This window comes from Leuresthes tenuis, unplaced genomic scaffold (genome assembly GCF_036924035.1).
Source record: "Leuresthes tenuis unplaced genomic scaffold, fLeuTen1.0.hap1 SCAF_21, whole genome shotgun sequence".
Classification (NCBI taxonomy): domain Eukaryota; kingdom Metazoa; phylum Chordata; class Actinopteri; order Atheriniformes; family Atherinopsidae; genus Leuresthes; species Leuresthes tenuis.
This window is the reverse complement of record NW_027325375.1, coordinates 30533316-30553580: the sequence shown is the minus strand read 5'-3', so window position 1 is coordinate 30553580 and position 20265 is coordinate 30533316. Positions and strand designations below refer to the sequence as shown.

Below are 20265 nucleotides of genomic sequence, written 5' to 3'. Positions count from 1 at the left end.
AGAAACCCCTTTTTGGTCCCTGATCTGCTGATGATTGTTTCTGCTGGATTAAAGGAGGACATTTCACTTCTGTTTTTCAACTCTGATTAATTTGTGACAAAGCTTCTTTGCTCACCGGACTGAACATGTTGTACCAACTGAGATACAAATAAAAGCTGAATCAACAGACACATATTTAGTGTGAGGAGCTGCTTTAGACAAATCCTTTCAGGAGGTGATGTGGTGCAAACTGTGGAAGTGAAAACTATTCTGTCGTTATTCACAGAACATTTGGACATGTAGTTTAAAAGAAAACTTGTGGTTTAAAGCACATGAAAACATTTTATTAAACCTCCTTTAACCTGCTGTTAACGGTCTGATATGAAGCTAGCAGTTAGTTAGTTAACCGAGGTTCAAGGTTGTCTTAAATCAGAGATGGAGCCTCTGACTAACTAACACCTTTTAATTATCTGCTACTGTTAGCCTGTAAATGACGGTTCTGACGGCCCTAATGGCCCAAAAAGGTGGTTCCTTCCTCTAAACTTCCCAGTTTTGGACTCCACACACACCCTGCAAGCATCCGCAGGGCTGTGGTGTGGCTGCACGCTTCAGAGCGAGCAAACGTGCGCACTCACAACAGTAAATGTGCATAAGACAGTGGGAAAGACTGTCCTCTCAGCCCTGGTCAAGGCTCCTCCTGATTCTGGCTCTGCTGGAGGGTTTTCTTCAGGAGAAGTTTTAGCTTAGCTCGGCATCTTTTTCTTTCTGAACAGGCAAAACGTCAATTGGACTGATTTGGATTTGAATGATTTTGATGTAATTGGATCATAATGGACTTTTTTTTTGGACTTTATCTTTAAAGACATACCCTGACATGTCATTTGTTGGGATTTGGCGTCATGTAAATAAAACTGAATAGAATTTATTGAAGGCTTCGACTTCATCCTTAAACCCAGAGCTAAAATATCTCAGAACATGGCTCACGGTGTATGTAAGTAGTAAGATGTGTGATGCTGTAATACTGGTAGATAATATTGGTTATTCTGCCACATTTAGCCCATAGAGCTCTGCCTCTGGAGGGAAAGTTGAGCCACTTGTCTCCAGGCTCTAGTTCAGTGTCCCAGCAACAGATCTTCAAGGCTTAAAAGGTTTTTTTTGTGTGTTTCACTGGGAAAAGATTCCACAAAACTTCAAGGCAGTGCAGCAGCTTTAATCTTTTCAGCTCAGTCGTACTTCCAACCACCAGATTTCACACTTTGATTAATCACTTGATCAAACACGGAATATTCTCACGATCCCTCCTGTCACGCAAAGATCTGTCGGCGGGAGCATGTAACATTGCACAGATGTGGGGGCCCCGGGGCTGTGGCACCAGGATTTTCACATTCCTCCTGCTGACCGTGGCTGTAAACTTACACAGGTTGGGAACAGCAGCAAATCTTTTCCTTGGCACCCACAGCAACGTTTTCCAAGAAAGCGACAGGCAGGCCGGCTCCAGCTGGACTCTGGCTGGAATGTGCCACAGCTCTCTATTGCTTTTCACTTTCTTGGCTGCGTAAATGCCCAGTTAACTCAAGTTATTGGTCTGTCCCTCGGGGAGGCTGTTTTGAAATGTATGCGTCAGTAGTTTGCAAGAGGAACAGAGACTCCCTGCCTTCACTGGACCCTACCTGCGTCTGCAAGGACACGAGCAGAGACAAAAGCTGCACGTTTCCCTCCCCACATCTGTTTCTCATGCTGGTGGCAGGATATAACCTGTAAAGCAACAATGCCTGGTAATAGACACACTAAGGGGGGAGGTAATGACTCTTTACCACAAATGTAGAATGTGCACATTCAGCTCCTTGTCAGATGTATATTCAGGTTTTTATCGACAGGTTAAGCCTCTTCTTACGGGACGTCATCACGGGAATTTACTAGAAAAGAGGGAGTGACAGCCTATCAGTTCCTCCCATTTTTTTCTTGTTAAGAGAATCTCAGGAGAAAGTGAAGAGGGAAAACTTAAAGGAAGATGCAGAAACGGTAGATGAGCAGAAGGAAAAATAAGAGTTTCTGCTGGTGGAGAAAGTCCAGCCCCCTTTGCTCCTGGAGGAAGAAATCGCAGTCAGACTGAGATGATGTGGACAACAACTGTCTTCCTTTTGCTCTTGCCTCATCTGCTGTCCTCCACAGTATGTATGATTTGCATTTTCTTTAATCGAACTTGAACTGAACTGAAATATTAGAAGAGGCTCATTGAGCCACTCAAAGCTGCATTTTTCTGTGGCTGTACAGGATGGAGTATTACAGAGCTTCACATGTGATATAAGTGTTATAAGTAGGAAGCATTGCTGGGATTTGATTGAGGCAGAGAGGGTTTTGAGCTGTTTGATCTCGAAAAGAAACACACTTTAGTCCTTTGAAATGTTGCTAAAGTATTTAAAGTCCATAAAACGACCAGCATAAGCAGCACTTTTGGGGCTGTTGCAGCTTCACTCAGTCACCGGGAGCTGGGAGCTTTTACATGTTCTCCAGTGGTAGAGAGATCACACACAGCAGCTTGGCAGCACTTTATCTGTTTCTCACCAGTCCCTCAGCAGTGTTTGTGGGATGAATTAGGAGCTAGCTGCTCTTTCTTCTTCAACCACAATATTCAACAAAGCTGAAGCGTCGTTTTATTTCTGGTTATTACCAGGTCAAGGGACACGGTGGTAGTTTGAACCAATCAGAAACAGCCACAGAGGACTTCTCCGATGCACCTGTCAAGGGCCAGAAACATCTTGGTGAGGTCAAAGGTCGGGACACCTGCTCCATCCCATGTGACATCACTGTCAAGCTGCTCCGAGATGAGAAACACTCCATCTGTGGTAAAGTTTAGTTGTTTTCCTTCCACTGTCGGCTCCGTCTCCACAGTTTGTTGATCAGTGTGTGTTTGCAGGCCAGCTACAGCAGTCTCTGCTGGCGTTTGGGCGCAGCACCCGCAAGCTGATCAGGGATGTGATGGAGGAGCAGCAGAGAGCTCTGGATGCCCTCAGCACTCAGGTAGAAGAAGGCTGTCCTGCTTGTGCTGGAGAGTTTCTGACTGGCTGGATGTGCTTACAGTAATGTCACCTTTCCAGGTCACAGAGCTGATGACCAAGGTGCAGACTCTCAGCTCCGAGGTTCAGAGAAGCAACACTGAGATGTACTCCATAAAACCTGTGCAATCCCACGGTAACACACCCCAACTCCTCATATTCAGACTGAAAAGTCTCCGTTTTCACAGTATTTTAACCACAGACTTAACATTTCAAACTGCTGCATCTTTTTGTCCATAATTTCAAAGCCAAATACCAAATAATTTCACATCCTGACAGCAAAACCTGCTTTTAGTACATGAGACATTACATGTGAACCTGTTTTCCTTAACAGTTGCTGTGAGGGTGAACTGAACTGAGTTGAGTTGTGTGTTTGGTTTGATTAGGACGAGACTGCAGTGACATCAAGGACAATCTCCTGTCCGTCGTCCCAAAGATCCCCAGCGGTATTTACATAGTTCATCCAGAGAATACAGACACTTCCTTTGAGGTACGTGATTCATTTAGTCCTCCACAGTCTGCCGCTCGCTCATCGATCATCACGCCAGACAAACTTGTACTGCAGGTGTTCTGTGAGATGGACTATATGGGAGGAGGATGGACGGTGATGCAGAGGAGGACTGATGGATTGACTGACTTCAAACGACCCTGGGCTGACTATGTTGATGGATTTGGACACCTTGCAGGTTGTATAGCATGGCACAGAAGAGCTTTTCCTGCTCTTTTATCGGGTTTTACTTTAAAAGTCTCCAGAAAACAGCAGAATGTTGTGATTGGCTGCAGTGACTTAGTGAGTCTCATGTCAAGTTTGAACAGAACCAGACGAGTTGCTTCCTCCTCTCCAAGTCTTTGTGTGAAGAGAGGTTAACAGGCTGTTTTAATAGCTCTGTATTTAATGATCTAATGTGACAGTGACGGTCATTTTCTTTAAAATATTTCACACTCAGACAGAGATTATGTGTTTAACTGCCCATGTGTGTCTGATCTGGACCAAATCCTTCCTTTGTGTGTGTAGGAGAACATTGGTTGGGCCTAAAGAAGGTGTTTCACATCGTAAGCCAGAAAGAAACTCGCTTTCAACTTCACATTGCTCTGGTCTCCGAAGATGACGTCACGTCTTATGCGTCGTATGACGACTTCCGCCTCGATAACGACACGCAGTCCTTCAGGATACACTTGGGCAGATATGCAGGCAGCGCTGGTATGGCTTAGAAACCGAACATTTCAAAAAGTTCACCCTCAGGGTCGTACTTTTTCTTTTTATCTAACAGTGCAAACTTGAAATCCTGCTCTGGTGCAGGTGATGCATTCCGTGGCTACGACCAGGACCAGAACCAGGACACGGCTCCGTTTAGCGCCTCGGACGTGGACAACGACGGCTGCAACCCTTTCTGCGCCATCGGCAACAGCACAGTGGAGAGCTGCAGCATCCAGCACAACCATACAGGATGGTGGTTCAACCAGTGTGGCCTCGCAAACCTTAACTGCTCCCCTGAGGATTGGGAGAAGAACCAGGGGCAGAGGACATGCGCCCTGTGGGACACCTGGAGGCACAACGGAGTCCCTCACACCATCAAATCTGTCACGATGAAAATCAGAAGGATTGCAACTAACAACTGATAATAAGTAAAGACGGGAAGCATTGTGCACCTGCAAATAAAACGCTCAAATGGTCACTGTTTCAGCTAATTTAGACCAATCGGAGGAGCTTTTGTGCTGTTTAAGATTCAAACACAGCACAAATTCCTGGCTGTTCAAGTAATTCTTAATTCTGTTTGTCAGTGTTGCTTCTGTCTGCATTTGAGTTTAGAAACTAATCTTTACCCTCTGAAAAACAAGAAAAGCATCCCAGCCAAAGGTGTCATTTAATAGCCACTTATTCTTTGTTTCCAAGAAGTCACAAATGATCAGTCATCAATAAATCATATACCTCCACAACGCTTTATTCAGCAGGTAAATGACATCAATAAAAGCAATGTTGGGGGTTTCTGTTATGCTATAAAAGAGCAAAGCTTTCAAAGCTGTGTCTGTGCAGAACATGAGGATTTATCTAGAAGGATGAAACCTTATCAAGTGAAACTTTAACAGACTTTAACTCACAGCCTCAGCTGACTGAAGCTGTGATAACACATTTCTTCCTGGTGGAAATGATCCCTTTGAAGCCAAGACTTTCTGTAGTTGGAGGTAATAAATCCTGAGTTCATCTGGGAGGTCATCAAACTCAGAAGACGTCCCAGCTGTTCAATCTTAGCTGCATATTTTCATAAAAGTGGAAGTCAGAGTGTCAGCGACTCAAAGAGTTTGTGTTAGAAAAGCCAAACACAGGGATGAACAAACTCTTCCTCCCAAAGTGTTGTTGTCCACGTCACATTCTGTGTAAATCTGCACTGAGGCTTAGTTCAAGTGGGAAAAGGAGCAGAAAGTTGAATACGTAAAAGTGAAAGCACCAAAACCGAGCCGTGCCAGTAGGTGGCGCTGTGCCTCTGCGAACCACTAATATACAGCAAACTGCACGTGTGTGTGGTAAAAGCTGCGTGATAAAAACATCAATAAATACAAGATATGCCAAGAGCACAATGCAAGTGATGGAAAATCTTTGTTAAATGATCCTTGAATACAAAAGGAACACCATCCATTCACCAGTTAGATCACAGCAGTGTTTATTATCTCCGGTCCTCAGGACCCACCGCCCTGCGTGTCTTCCATGTTTCCCTCCTCCACCGCACCGATTTTACACGATCAGCACCTCATCAAGCTCTGCAGCGGCCCGATAAGGAGCCGTTCCTTTGAATCAGGTGCAGGGCGGGGGGTCCTGAGGACCAGAACTGAGAAACACTGGATTACAGAGTTACAAATAAAAGGGAAACTCAGCCAACAATCTACGACAGCTTGTGATCACACTCACCCTCCTGGTTCATCTCCTTAAAGTTGAAGAACTTTACAAAATGCGCTCCAAACCCTGCAGGGGCCCGAAGAAAACGTCAGATTAAATGTTGAGTAAGACTCAAAACGAATCCTTCAGTTTGAGTTTGAGTTCAGCCGTACTTCACTGATGAGAATGATGATTTATTTCAACTCTCCTTCAAACACTGGTGATTAGACCAAGTGACTCTCACAAACCAGCCGTCATCCAACATTGTTTCTTTGACTCGATAAACACAAATATTGGTCAAATTATGGCCGTCGTGACCACTGAGTCTCTGAGGCATGCTGGCTAGACTTCAAGTTGTTCTTTATCAGAAACCTACGTCCCAGGGATGAATGAAACAGACCGGCTGTGCCACAGATTCCTGGATTATTAATGCAGGAGGTCAGATAAAGAAACCAAAGAAAAGGGGATGTAGAGGTCAGATGGAAGTTCAGGTTCAGGTCAGTTTAAAACTTATTTTAAAGGACAAACTGTGAGAGTCCAAACAAGGTGATGAGTGCAGCACCTCGTTGCCTCTCTTGGTCCAACAGTGGCTCACATCTGCTTGGAATTGTGCAATGAACACATGACTCTAACAGAAAGTTTGGTTTAAGGGCCAACAGTGGCGGGACTTCCAAGGCTCGTTTGGAAAGATGGAAACCCCTGCATGATTGGTATTACCTCCAGTAGGGGTCCTTAGGCAAGGCCCCTCACCCTATCTGCCTACCTGTAAGTCGCTTTGGATAAAAGCCTCTGCTAAATGCATAAACATAAACTTCACATAACACAGAAAGTTTGGTTTAAGGGCCAACAGTGGCGGGACTTCCAAGGCTCGTTTGGAAAGATGGAAGCTGCCCCTGAGCTGAAGAGCCAATAACAGTCTCAATATAATTTAGTCAAACTACAAAGACTAACATTTATTATCTATCAGTAGATGCTGGTCGCTCGCATTCAGTCGACACTGTTTTAGCTGAAGAATATGAGCGCACGTGCATGGATGAGCAACAGAAACTGACTGCAGTTCACATGCAAACAATATTTACAGCATCTTGGATTTGGATTATTTTACAAATAATCTCATGTTTGGACCAATGAGATGGTTTCTTTCTCTGAAAATGATCTCACGAACCTCCGGAGAAGCTAATCTGAGAACTTCCTACTTTTTGGATCCTTTGAGGAGTTTTTGATAATATTTGTTAGATGGTAGAAAAATGTATTTAATGAAAGTAAGAGTTGTTTGAAATGTAAGTGATAGTCCATCTTTTTTTGTTATTTAAGTGAGGTTCTGGTGAGTATCTATGGACAGTCAGTGTCTTCCCTGCAGGAGTCAGAGCGCTCTCAGTTTTGAGTAGCAAACACTGATGTTAAGCTAAGCTAACAGCAGCTAAGAGTGGGGCTATCATTCCACAATGTCATTAAGTCATTAAGTAGGTTCAGGGTGACTCAGATGTGACAAAACCCAAAAGACTTCAGGAAGGTTAAGCTTGTCGTGTCTCAGTTGGTAGAAAAACTGAAGTGAAACCTTTAATTTCCGACAAAGATAGCAAACAGTAGTGATGGAAATCCTGCAGCAGTGTTCATGGGTTAATGAGAAAGACTCACAGTCTGAGCCACTCAAACCAGGTAGTAACAGGAGCCCTCAGAACAGCACATTTATTCACCATATTGAACAGGTTAAACCTTAAAAGTGCAGAGTGAAAGCTGTGGTTTAGATTCTTACACTGTGTCACTTTTGCATTTTATGGTGAATCACTTTGTGCTACTTGTTCTCACAGCAGAACATCTGGGCTGGAATAACTGTCTGATGCAAAAGTGGCCACAGTGCAGCTCTTTTTTAACAGCTTTAGAGAAAATCCTGCTCCTTCACTCTGTTTTATCAATGAACAGTGGAAGTAATCGACTAAAACCATCTCTAAAAATTGCTTTTGTGATGCTGAGATAAAGTCTATGTTGTGAACGTCACACTTTCACCATAAAGTGTCACCCAGAACATTCAGAATTTCATCCTACATGGACTGAGCCGGTTTGGACACAGTGTTTTATTGTATAAGCTCCAGTTATTCTAACATCTTCACATCCTGCTCCAACATCTGCACATTTCTGCTCTGCAGCACACACATTATTTTGCGTTTTGTGTTCGGTTTTTGCGGTGAAACGGCACTAATTCACTGGATAACACGCGGAGCTTCGGCTCTTTGTGTGGTCTGGTATGTGCGCATGTTGCCAGTGTCAACAAACACACACACAGGCGCACAATCAGAGAAGAACTGTCCAGGTGCTCCATGCCCTCCAGTAAGAGTGTGTATGTTTGGGCTGACAGTGTTTACATCCAGATCTTGGGTCTGTTCTGTTCTGGGGAGGAAGTCTTAACAAAAACTCCTTCTGGTGACATTTGTCAGCGTTTAGCTCCTTTCTCACAGACATCTTCCGTGTGAACTGCGACGCTGTTGAGCATGAAATGTCCGAAGTGACTAATCTTCAGGAATCAGGACCTTAAAAGGCAGTTTTCACCGCCACTATTGAACATCAGAGACTCTGCTTTATCAGATCCTTCGATGTTTATGCCTTTGTGTTGTGTTTTTGGGTGGAATTCACCTTAAAATCAATCTTTACCTTCAGATTAAGCCGCTAAAAACGGGGTGCCAGGCGTTAATACACATGCAGAAATGAGCTTGAACATATGAATGTGTCTGTTTTCCCACACTGGACAGGGATCAGTGGAAAGTGGGAACACACAGGAAGTAAAGTCTAGTGGGAATTCAAACCCTGAGGAATCTCATCTGCAGTTCGTCAGCCATCAGTCACTCCTGCATGCATGCACTCTCACACACGCAAACGCAGGGAAACTCTCAGCACTGCACTCTGAAATAGTCAGAAAAGCTTTTGACAATATCCTGCTTTTCCTTCTTTTTAATGTGACAAACTTGAGTAAGAGAGAAAATAATCTGTAGATTCAGCTCAAAAACAGCCAGAGATCACCAGCAGCCCTCCACATCTGTAAAGTTCAATGTGTCATGTAAATAAAAGTATAGTGGGACCAGAAGGATGCATTCTTTCTCAAGGACACAGTATAAACAGAGGGGGAGGGCAACAGAGCGAAGGAGGGAGCGACATGCCACAGACACTTGATTACTCGTTCACATGAAGCAGGAGCAGACGCTCTGCTGTTGATCACCTTCAGGATGAACCACAGACCGCTGGTGGCGGATCACAGCGGCCGGCCTGTCGGTGACACAGATAACCCCAGGGCCAGGAGCCGCGACAACCTGCTCATGTACGATGACTTTGTGGAGGAGTACGGCTGTCCGGGGAGATGTCTCGGGTGAGTGTTTAATCTGTAAGATGAGCAGTGGGCAGGTGTGCATGTAGCCTTCCTTTTAGCTACTTCATATTTCAGCAGAACACTGAGCAAACCCTCATAATCTAAATCATGACAGCGTACAGACATTAGATCTTACAAAGCTTTCAAATGCTGAAAAACACACTTAAGATGCACTTAAGACCACAGTTTGGAATCAAATCTTTGACCTTTATCTACTGCGTAATAACAGCAACGTATTTAAGCACTTTCATTTCATTCAGCAAAGCTTTGAGCTCAGAAACAGATGCTTCCCTGCCACAGCACGCCTGCTTCGAATGAGTGGCTCCACGAGCAGATTTATTCGTTTAAATATCCTGAGGAGAAAACAACATGTTGAATAAAACCACTGCGGAGATGCTGGGACCTAATAAAGTTCTTTGTATTTGTGCTGCAACTCATTGTGAATCGAGAATGTTTCATAAACACAAGTTTTTCCAGAAATCTCAAAATGTAATTTATTTTCAAAGTAGGAATTAAGTCCTTAAGGAATTAAGGAATTAAGTGAGTTAAGTAATTTGAGCTATTGAATGGGTCATGCTCAGGCTTCTGCAGAGTTTCATAAGATCCTGATACCTGATAATGTGAACCAGACATTTTGGAGCAGGGTGAGATATAAAACCAGGGATTCTGCAGAACCAGGACTGAGACACAAAGCACCTTTTCCTCCAGATGCTCCAGAAGGGCCACTGACTCTCAAACCATTTTCTGAACAAGTTGCATAGAAAATCTCCTGCAAACTCCAGATTTCAGGGCTGAACCTGCGGAAATGGCCTGATTTTTATTTAGTAAATCTCATGAATCTCAAATTAATATCTTTTTATGCTGCTAACTCTAATTAGCTGCTAATATCTAATATTTCTTTAAAGTTTAGTTGTTTCCTTTTTATCTTTTTGTAAATAATGCTGAAGCAGTTCTCACTTCATTTGTCTATTTGCCATTTTTGCTCATAATGAACCGTTTTTTTGCTGCCAGCTATGTTGATAGCCTGATACTCTCGATACATTCTTAAAAATAGATGTTTCCTGATGTCAGTTTCTTAAATTTGAGGATCCAGCTCAGTTTTGGTGGGGCTGCTGTGTGGATTGTAACTGTTTGTTCAGGTGTTAGCAAAGGATAAGCAGCATCACGGTTGCAGAATGTGAAATAAATGTGTGTATAAACTAAGATGTGGACAATAAGTACAGTGTGTTTATGTTCCCTGACTCTCTGGCAGCCACAGCAGCTCTGAAAGACAGCTGGCAGGTCGTCTTAGTGCTGTTAAACGACGTCAGGCTCCGCGTGGTCCTGCCTACATGTTCTCTGCTCCCTCATTTAGTCTGTCAGAGGTCGAGCAGCGTTTCCTGGAGGCAGCTGAATATGGCAACATACCGGAGGTGCGCCGCATTCTGCTCCATATGCCCAGCCTGAATGTCAATGCTGTGGACTACATGGGCCAAAATGCACTGCAGCTGGCCGTGGCCAACGAGCACCTGGAGGTGACGGAGTTACTCCTGGGCAGAGCGGATTTGGCCAGAGTGGGGGATGCCCTCCTTTTAGCCATCAGTAAGACCTGCATATTTGCTCGTACACCCACAGAAACACATGTGAAGGCTCCCTATCTGAGTAACAGTGAAGCTCAGGTCTTCACACAAGCCCTTAGAGAAGACCAGGAGAGTTAAACAAATGAGCCACCATTCAATATTACATAGGCCTATCTAGAAGTGGAAGAAGTTTGCTGTCAGCAGTTTTCAGTGATTTTCAGGGTCTAGTGTGACCCATGAAACCATGCTTGTGTTTCCAGTGAAAACGCCCTGCGGCGTTTGACTCAAAACATGGAGAAACCTTCCTTTTTTGGCCATAATGTCGCCTAACTGAGTCAGTGTCTGCAGATCAAAGAAAATGCTGGACTTTTCCTTTGTTTTCTTGCCAGATAACTGACCCCCTAATAGCAAGATTCACAGCAGTGAAGCAAATTTCCTTATTGTTGCCCAAAAAGAAGGAAGAAATCAGATAACAAAATGAGAAACAGCTGAAAAAGTAAAGAATTTACGACCTTCAATAGGAAAACAGCAACTGCTGGACATAGATTTTAATATTTACAGATACTGATTCAAAGTATATCTTAAAGCTAACTAACTGGCTTCATACCTGAAGTTATTCAGAGATGTTAAAGTTCAAGTCTGACATGGCCCGTACGTTCAGTTTAAGGTTTAAGAGCAGCTGGGACACAGTTTCAAACAGCCCACCCTCTGTTTGTGTTGCAGGTAAAGGTTATGTCCGCATCACGGAGGCCCTGCTCAGCCACCCGTCCTTCAGAGACGCTCATCGGCTGACAGCCAGCCCCGCGCAGGCAGACATGTTAGACGACTTCTACGCTTACGATGAAGATGGGACGAGGTACGACTCAGCACACAGTTTGGCACCTCCTTAAAACTGAAATGACGCTTTTACACCAAAGTTTTCTCATGATTTTTACGAGCTTCAGTGTTAAAATTCATTGGCACACTGATTCCTGGTGAATAAATCAAGTATATGTGTTTGGCAAAATGTCAAACCTCCATAACCGTTTCACACTTGTAAAGTGAAAAACCCCCAGACTGTGTTTGGATTCACCCCACCGCAGCTGCTGGAGCATTCAGCTGAATGCAGGGATATTTCCTTTTTATGTGCCTGGACAGTCACAGTCAGGCGGTAACAAAGGGTTTTTTTAGTTTAAGTTCATCACACTGTATTCACCTGCACAAACACTGTTTTATGTACTAATAATGGAGTTATGTTACCGATGAAAAGCAGCTACATATGTCAGAATAAAACAAGATATTTTAGAGCAGATACTCCTCAGTTATCAGTAAAATATGTCCATGAGCCATATTTATACCCTCTGTTGTTCAGGTTAAACAGTTTGGGGTGAGTTTGTCATGTTTAAAGTGCTTGTGTGTACCTTCTGATGCTGTTTTTAATAGTGGAAAATACAGTAAATGAGTGGATAGATCAAACACAGCAGGAGAAATGTTTCGTTTCAGCTGCTGTCGAAGGACTCAGAAGGATTGTGATGCTTCTCATAGCAGCTGACAGCGATTAGCTGACAGCGATTAGCTGACATATCCCAGCTTTACTGGGCGGGATGCGCCTTTAAGACAGAAAGACCAAAACATTTTGCTACCCAAAATGCTGAAACGGTCAGGTGTCGTATGCACCAATCAGCCATAACATTAAAACCGACAGCTTGTTATTCCAGAATAACTCACGGGTAGATCTTTGTGATCTGGGGAATCTGGGGGCTAAATCAGCCCCTTGAACAATGTCACTGTCCTCAAAACATTCCTGAACATTTTTGCAGTGTGGAGGAGTTTATTATCGCTCTGAGAGAAGCTGCCACCATCAAGGATTACTCTTGCAAAGAAGGGGTGTCCCCAGATCTTTACACTGCCAAAAAGGCCGATAGTACAACCTGCTGCCAGCTCTCCCCCAGGTGCAGTAAATTATGGACACTCGTCTTGCTTTCCTTATAACGCAAGAGACAACATTTGCTCTGTCATCCAGTTCTGATGCTCCCCTTGGATGATGGACCAGTAAGAGAACTGGTAACTCTTACCAGTCAGCAGCAGCAGCACAGTGTCTCCTAACAGCTTTCTGTCTTTATTACGCATGCTAACCTGCATCTAAATGTTTAGCAGCTCATCAGTGAGCTTTGGGTGCCTATGGCCCTTCTGTGGACCACCCTGGTAGGTGCTGATGACCCTTTTATACATGCTCAGTCATCCAAACGTCTTCCACATCCTTATGCTTTCTCCTTTCTGCCCGACACATGAACTTTTGGAACTGCCTCCACAGATGCCCCCCGAGCCAAAATAATCCATTTTACAAGCTTCACCTGTCAGTGGTTTTAATGTTGTGGCTGATCAGAGTATTTTTAACCGCTGTGATCAAACATTGTCTTCCTGTGTCTACATTTCCGAAGGTTTTCTCACGACGTGACTCCAGTGATACTTGCAGCTCACTGCCAGGAATATGAGATAGTCCACACCCTCCTGAGTAAAGGGGCCCGCATCGATCATCCTCACGACTACTTCTGCGGCTGCGACTCCTGTAACTACCAGCAGCAGTTTGACTCGTTCAGCCACTCCCGCTCAAGGATCAACGCTTACCGAGGACTCGCCAGCCCTGCGTACCTCTCCCTGTCAAACGAGGATCCGGTGCTGGCAGCCCTGGAGCTCAGCAACGAACTGGCCATGCTGGCTGACACTGAGAAAGAATTTAAGGTCCATAGCAAGACCAACCCAGGGCAAGACAATCACTTTACACTACCTGTCAATGCTGCTGTACACATGCCCTAAAAGTCAGCTCACTGTCAAGTACAGGAACAGTAAATATGGCATGTTGCTGCCAGCTTTTATGACGAAACATTTCATGAGCCTAAAGAGAGGAAGCACAGACTGTCATTATTTACTGCTGCAGACGTAATTACTGCTGGCCTGTAAAAGACATTTAAATGCAGCTGAAAGAACAGACATCAAAACGCAATCCTCACTCAAATCAAACATCACGGAGCCCATTTTTCTCTCTAAACAGACAAATCCTAAACTGTTTTCCAGAGCTGCTGTCAGTGCCGAACAGTATCACCACAGATTACGGTTTAATTGTGAGCACAAGGTTGCTGTTAGTGCAGCATCAAACCCAATTTTCTCCAATTTAACTCAAATGTTTCACTAATTGTGTCTTACACATAGAACGACTACAGCCGCCTGTCGAGCCAGTGTAAAGACTACGTTGTGGGTCTCCTGGATCTGTGTCGCAGCACGGAGGAGGTGGAGGCCATCCTGAACGGAGAAACCACCTGTGAGGACAGCTATGAAGTGCCGGGTCGCCCCTCGCTGGAACGGCTCAAATTAGCCATCAGATATGAACTGAAGAAGGTCAGCGTGCTCTCGAACAGATTAAACCAACTTTTGCTCAACATTTGCATGCATTTATGAGCTAAAATGATCACAGTCACATATTTATAAGGATTTCCAGCCAAGCGGTTGTCATTAAAAGTTGTCCTCAAGTAAACGGTGCATTGAGAGTTGATTACTGGGGCGGCTCTAAAGAAATATTTCATTATCTCTTTTGGAATCTACAAAACAGGGTCACGCATATTTGGTAAATTCAATTAGAATGACCCTTGTGCTCGTTTTCTATATTCTGGGCCACAGTGTTTCCTAATGACTTTCAGCCCTACTTCCATTCGGTTTTTCCATTTGAACGAACGCTCACTTTCAACGGTGTGATGGTTCCTCTCGTCTTCAGGCAGAAGTTCCAAGATTTCCAAAAAGAATCAGACCACAGAGCAAGTTTTCACTCTGTCTCAGTAGATTTTTTGGACCATTTGTGTTCACACAGTCCTGAGAGCTTTAAATGGAGGATTATTTCTGGTTTATTATTCTTTCCTTCCGTCTTTCCTCCTGATAGATTTGACCTCTCTTGTCACTCTTTTCTTGTTGTCTTCAGACTTATTACTGGGCTTAAGTGAGTTATAATGCATTTGACGTGCATGTAGCCCTCTCTGAGCTCATCTTACACCCCCCTTTGTGCCCCACAGTTTGTGGCTCATCCTAACTGCCAGCAGCAGCTGCTCAGTATCTGGTATGAGAACCTGCCAGGCCTGAGGCAACAAACCACTGCCATCAAACTGCTGGTGGTGCTGGCGGTGGCCATAGGACTGCCTGGACTGGCCATGGCTTACTGGGTCGCTCCATGCAGCAGAGTATGCAACATTTGGATTTAAACTTTTATCATTTATGGAACAGCTGCAGCTGATGCTCCGTTGATTTCTCAGGTGGGAAAAGTGATGCGGAGCCCCTTCATGAAGTTCGTGGCACACGCGTCGTCCTTCACCATCTTCCTGGGTCTTCTCATCCTGAACGCCGCGGATCGTTTCGCGGGAACCACCTTGCTGCCAAACATGACCCACCATCAGCACACTGGAGGTCCACAACTCCAATCTGACCCGCTGCTTCTCTACCGCATGACCACCACACCTTTCACCTGGATGGAGATCCTCATTATTTCATGGGTTATGGGTGCGTAGATCAAATGAATCATAAAAAGAAAGAAATCCTCACATTGAGAAAGAAAATCATGTCATGTTTGGCTGGTGCAGGTATGATTTGGGCTGAAGTGAAGGAGATCTGGAGTCAGGGACCAGGAGAATACCTGGTGGAGCCTTGGAACTTCCTGGACTTTGGGATGTTGGCCATCTTTCTCGCCTCCTTCAGCTGCCGCTTCTCTGCCATGAGACACGCCGACACAGCCCAGGCCTACGTGTACAAACACTGCAAAACGCTGGGCAGACTTCCTCCAGAGATCCATTACTTTACTGAGGGTGAGCGTGCTCCCGGGCCTGCACAGACAGGCAGAGCCACTCTCTAAGTACCATCATTATCTGTCTCTGCTTTAAGGAATGCAAATGTTTGGACACCCCTTCCACGAAAAAGAATAGAGCTGTCTTCATGACGAGTTCAGGGAAACATTAGTGTTGATACCATCGAAGCAAGTAACTTTGCTCCAAGTTCTAAACAAATAATAACCTGTGGGATGGTTGGAAAACAGGTTGTTTTTGTCTTCTTGCTTTACAATTCACTGGAGCAGAACATTTTAAACAGGGCTGCATTAAAAAAGCTCAAAGATAGCTGAGTATCTGATATTTACTGATGTCCAGACACGAGCAGCAGCTGCCAAATGTTCCTGTTTTTATTTGGACGTTGAGTAAGAAACAGGTAAAAGTTCACTAATGTCCGACCAATCAAATTCATGCAAATATATGTATATTTTAGTACAATCAGTACAATGTAACCCAACATCCCTACCTGCTGAAATGATGCACTTACTGCCTTTAACACCTTAGTCGCTCTGTTTCTATCACCACAGCAAGCTAAACTCCAGCAGCTTTGATACTGTTGATCTGAATTAGATGCTAACTTTGTCAAATATCTTCTTCAATCTGCCCTAAAATCACAAGCTTTTCATAAGAGAATGACCTTGAAATGAAGTGTTTACTGACTAATTCCTGTGTGGTTTTGCAGCTCGTATCTACTGGATGCCCTCTGATCCCCAGCTCGTATCGGAGGGCCTTTACGCCGTTGCCGTGGTGCTGAGCTTCTCTCGGATTGCCTACATCCTCCCAGCCAATGAGAGCTTTGGTCCACTCCAGATCTCTTTAGGCAGGACCGTCAAAGACATCTTTAAGTTCATGGTCATCTTCCTGTTGGTCTTTCTGGCGTTTATGATCGGCATGTTCAACCTGTACTCTTATTACCTCGGGGCAAAGCAGAACGACGCCTTCACCACGTGAGACACGCCTGTTTCACTCTGAGAGTGGAAGTTTTTGATTCTTATCCAAGAAGAAAAGCTTGACACAGACCTAAAGAGTTTGCTTGAGTTCAGAAGGCCTATCCAGCAATTAATAAAAAGCTTTAATGTTGGGATCATAGATCTCTTTGGCATTGATTTGTGTAAAAGAATCTAACCCATAAAGATCATCAGATCACATGCATTCAGAAAGCTTCTGTTTGTCAGACCCTGAAAAGAGTAGCTATATAACTATTATCTATACTGTTAGTGTAGATAATACTCAGCGACTTGTGTAGCCTCTGACAACAAATAAATGTCCCTCCAAATACTTAAAAACCATTCTGAAAGAATCCAGACAGTCATGAGAAAGATGCCGAACACTGTAAGAATCAACCGTGAGAGTCTAAAAATATCCAGTCTTGATATTTCTGTTTTTTAATGGCCTCTCGTGTCCCTCTCTGCTCGTCCATTCAGCCTGGAGGAGAGCTTCAAGACGCTGTTCTGGGCTATATTTGGCCTGTCTGAGGTCAAGTCTGTTGTCATCAACAACGGACACAAATTCATTGAGAACATCGGCTACGTGCTGTACGGGGTTTACAACGTTACCATGGTGATAGTGCTGCTCAACATGCTCATCGCCATGATCAACAGCTCCTTCCAGGAGATTGAGGTACATCCTTATTGACTCATCAGATGCAAACCTATGCGTCACATGGCCTGATCAAGCGCAGTTTCAGTGATGTCATCTCCCAGTCAGCCTTCATATGGCACGAAGAGTCTTATTGAATATTCTACAGGTGGTTTTTGTACATTTACATGGTTTATGCAGCTGCTTTTCACTGGAAACTGGATACTAAAGGTTCAATCTGTGACTGGCAGCTTCTTTAGATATAAAGGAAGTAGATGAGTTTAAATGAGACAGGTCCTTAACCTGGAAGCCTTCCTAAACAGTTTCAGAGATGATCCATAGTTTGCTCGACCAAACATGTAAATAAACAGCCATTTTTCTACCCATTTTCCTCCTTTTGGGGACTGGATGGTGTAGTGGTATGATTGCCTCCTTCCATGTGGGAGACCTGGGTTCAAATCCCCTGCATGAAGGGTATTACCTCCAGTAGGGGTCCTTAGGCATGACCCCCTTACCCTACCTGCCTACCTGTAAGTCGCTTTGGATAAAAGCGTCTGCTAAATACATAAACATTAACTTTTGGTTCCTTCTGTCTTGCAGGACGATGCTGACGTTGAGTGGAAGTTTGCTCGGGCAAAACTTTGGATCTCCTACTTTGAGGAGGGAAGGACGCTCCCTGTGCCCTTCAACCTCGTCCCCAGTCCAAAAACTATTCTGGGACTGGCCACGGCCGTCAAGTCCCACTTCCTGCACTTCATGGAAGTACACAGGGAAAAGAAGCTCGAGACACAACTCAACCAGGTAGCACACTTTGATCGTAAATGTGATGAAAACATCTGACACAGCACTCACCCTCCCGCAGCTCTGAAGCTGCAGAGTAAATCCAGAGATCCTGAGCACCCCCGGGTGGATTTACTGCTGCATCACAGCCTCACACCTGAAAGAAGCAACTCACCCTGAGATTTCTCACTACTCTGTTGAGCTAATTTCAGTTTAATCCTTCAGCTTGGGGGCGACAAAAACTCAGGATACGGAGGTTCTACCAGTCCAACAAGATATGAGGTAAGTGTGTGTGTCACAGCTGCTGGTTTGAGTCTTTTCTGGTGCTAAACTGTCTCTGATCCCATGGATTCTGTTAACTCTGCCTGTTGAACACTGGATGCAGAAGATCATGAAGCGACTGATCAAGCGTTACATCATCAAAGCCCAAGCAGACAAAGAAAGTGACGAAATCACAGAAGGTAAAATCCTGTGGAATCATCTGTGGTGTCCCTGTTTCAGCTGGGACTGAGTCATCTTTCTTTGGGAAATGTACCCAACTTCTCATCATTTTGTCTGTTTTGATGCAGGAGAGCTGAAGGAGATAAAGCAGGACATTTCCAGCCTGCGATATGAGCTGCTGGAGGAGAAATCGCAGAACACGGAGACACTTGACGGGCTGCTGAGGAGGCTGGGGGAGATCAGCACATCTTCTTCGTAGCGCCGCCTTAAAACTGTAAACTTCAGAGTGTTACGTGCCGGCTCACAGTCACTGGATGTAGATACACTTTGATGAAATGTTGCTACGATAAATTAAGGATGTATGCATGTGGCTGAAGAATAAAAACGTAACCAACTCAAACAGGCAGTTTGGGATTTCATGCAGAATCGCATGTGGAAAGCTCCTTTAAGAGAGAAGATTACGAGAGCATCTTGTCTTATAAAGAAGTTGAACTCCTCTGGCTGCCCTTTCCTAACTGGTCTCCTAACTGGTCTCCTAACTGGTCTCCTAACTGCTCTCCTAACTGGTCTCCTAACTGGTTTCCTAACTGGTCTCCTAACTGGTTTCCTAACTGCTCTCCTAACTGGTCTCCTAACTGGTTTCCTAACTGGTCTCCTAACTGGTTTCCTAACTGCTCTCCTAACTGGTTTCCTAACTGCTCTCCTAACTGGTCTCCTAACTGGTTTCCTAACTGGTTTCCTAACTGCTCTCCTAACTGGTTTCCTAACTGGTCTCCTAACTGGTCTCCTAACTGGTCTCCTAACTGGTTTCCTAACTGGTTTCCTAACTGGTCTCCTAACTGGTCTCCTAACTGGTTTCCTAACTGGTTTCCTAACTGCTCTCCTAACTGGTCTCCTAACTGGTCTCCTAACTGCTCTCCTAACTGGTTTCCTAACTGGTCTCCTAACTGGTTTCCTAACTGGTCTCCTAACTGGTCTCCTAACTGGTCTCCTAACTGGTTTCCTAACTGGTCTCCTAACTGGTTTCCTAACTGGTCTCCTAACTGGTTTCCTAACTGGTCTCCTAACTGCTCTCCTAACTGGTTTCCTAACTGGTCTCCTAACTGGTCTCCTAACTGGTTTCCTAACTGGTTTCCTAACTGCTCTCCTAACTGGTCTCCTAACTGGTCTCCTAACTGGTCTCCTAACTGGTCTCCTAACTGGTCTCCTAACTGGTTTCCTAACTGGTCTCCTAACTGGTTTCCTAACTGGTCTCCTAACTGGTCTCCTAACTGGTTTCCTAACTGGTCTCCTAACTGCTCTCCTAACTGGTCTCCTAACTGGTTTCCTAACTGGTTTCCTAACTGGTCTCCTAACTGGTTTCCTAACTGGTCTCCTAACTGGTCTCCTAACTGGTTTCCTAACTGGTTTCCTAACTGGTTTCCTAACTGGTCTCCTAACTGGTTTCCTAACTGGTCTCCTAACTGGTTTCCTAACTGGTCTCCTAACTGCTCTCCTAACTGGTCTCCTAACTGGTTTCCTAACTGGTCTCCTAACTGGTTTCCTAACTGGTCTCCTAACTGGTCTCCTAACTGGTTTCCTAACTGGTTTCCTAATGGTTTCCTAACTGGTCTCCTAACTGGTCTCCAGCCTGTGAAACCTCTGCAGATGGTCCAGAACGCGGCGGTGCGTCTGGTCTTGGATCAGCCTAAAAGAACACGTCCCCCCTCTGTTCATTGAGCTCCTCTGGCTGCCCTTAGCCGCCTGCATCAGATCCAAGTCCCTGATGTTAGCTACAAAGAGCTTAATGGAACGGCTCCAT

At 44.6% G+C, this 20265-nt stretch overlaps 2 protein-coding genes across 2 annotated transcripts; both read left to right on the top strand.

Moving 5' to 3' along the window:
• The first annotated feature begins 1971 nt into the window (after window positions 1-1971).
• On the top strand, window positions 1972-5029 carry angptl5 (angiopoietin-like 5). The gene is made up of 8 exons (XM_072374803.1): window positions 1972-2150; window positions 2654-2825; window positions 2897-3000; window positions 3078-3171; window positions 3422-3525; window positions 3601-3721; window positions 4051-4236; window positions 4336-5029. The coding sequence occupies exons 1-8, from the start codon at window positions 2094-2096 to the stop codon at window positions 4653-4655; spliced, it is 1158 nt and encodes a 385-aa protein (XP_072230904.1). The 5' UTR covers window positions 1972-2093; the 3' UTR covers window positions 4656-5029.
• A 4060-nt stretch (window positions 5030-9089) lies between these two features.
• On the top strand, window positions 9090-18843 carry trpc6a (transient receptor potential cation channel, subfamily C, member 6a). The gene is made up of 14 exons (XM_072375383.1): window positions 9090-9265; window positions 10518-10846; window positions 11548-11680; window positions 13245-13545; window positions 14014-14199; window positions 14865-15029; window positions 15102-15345; window positions 15426-15647; window positions 16348-16612; window positions 17090-17285; window positions 17844-18044; window positions 18249-18305; window positions 18409-18484; window positions 18593-18843. Exons 1-14 carry the CDS (start codon window positions 9126-9128, stop codon window positions 18721-18723), a joined length of 2646 nt encoding a protein of 881 aa, XP_072231484.1. The 5' UTR covers window positions 9090-9125; the 3' UTR covers window positions 18724-18843.
• The last annotated feature ends 1422 nt before the right edge of the window (window positions 18844-20265 follow it).

Coding starts and splice junctions, on each gene's coding strand:
- angptl5 (XM_072374803.1), top strand. CDS start 2,094: ATGATGTGGACAACAACTGTCTTCCTTTTGCTCTTGCCTCATCTGCTG. Junction 3,172..3,421: donor AAAACCTGTGCAATCCCACG/GTAACACACCCC, acceptor TGGTTTGATTAG/GACGAGACTGCAGTGACATC. Junction 4,237..4,335: donor CAGATATGCAGGCAGCGCTG/GTATGGCTTAGA, acceptor GCTCTGGTGCAG/GTGATGCATTCCGTGGCTAC.
- trpc6a (XM_072375383.1), top strand. CDS start 9,126: ATGAACCACAGACCGCTGGTGGCGGATCACAGCGGCCGGCCTGTCGGT. Junction 14,200..14,864: donor TCAGATATGAACTGAAGAAG/GTCAGCGTGCTC, acceptor TGTGCCCCACAG/TTTGTGGCTCATCCTAACTG. Junction 15,648..16,347: donor GATCCATTACTTTACTGAGG/GTGAGCGTGCTC, acceptor GTGGTTTTGCAG/CTCGTATCTACTGGATGCCC.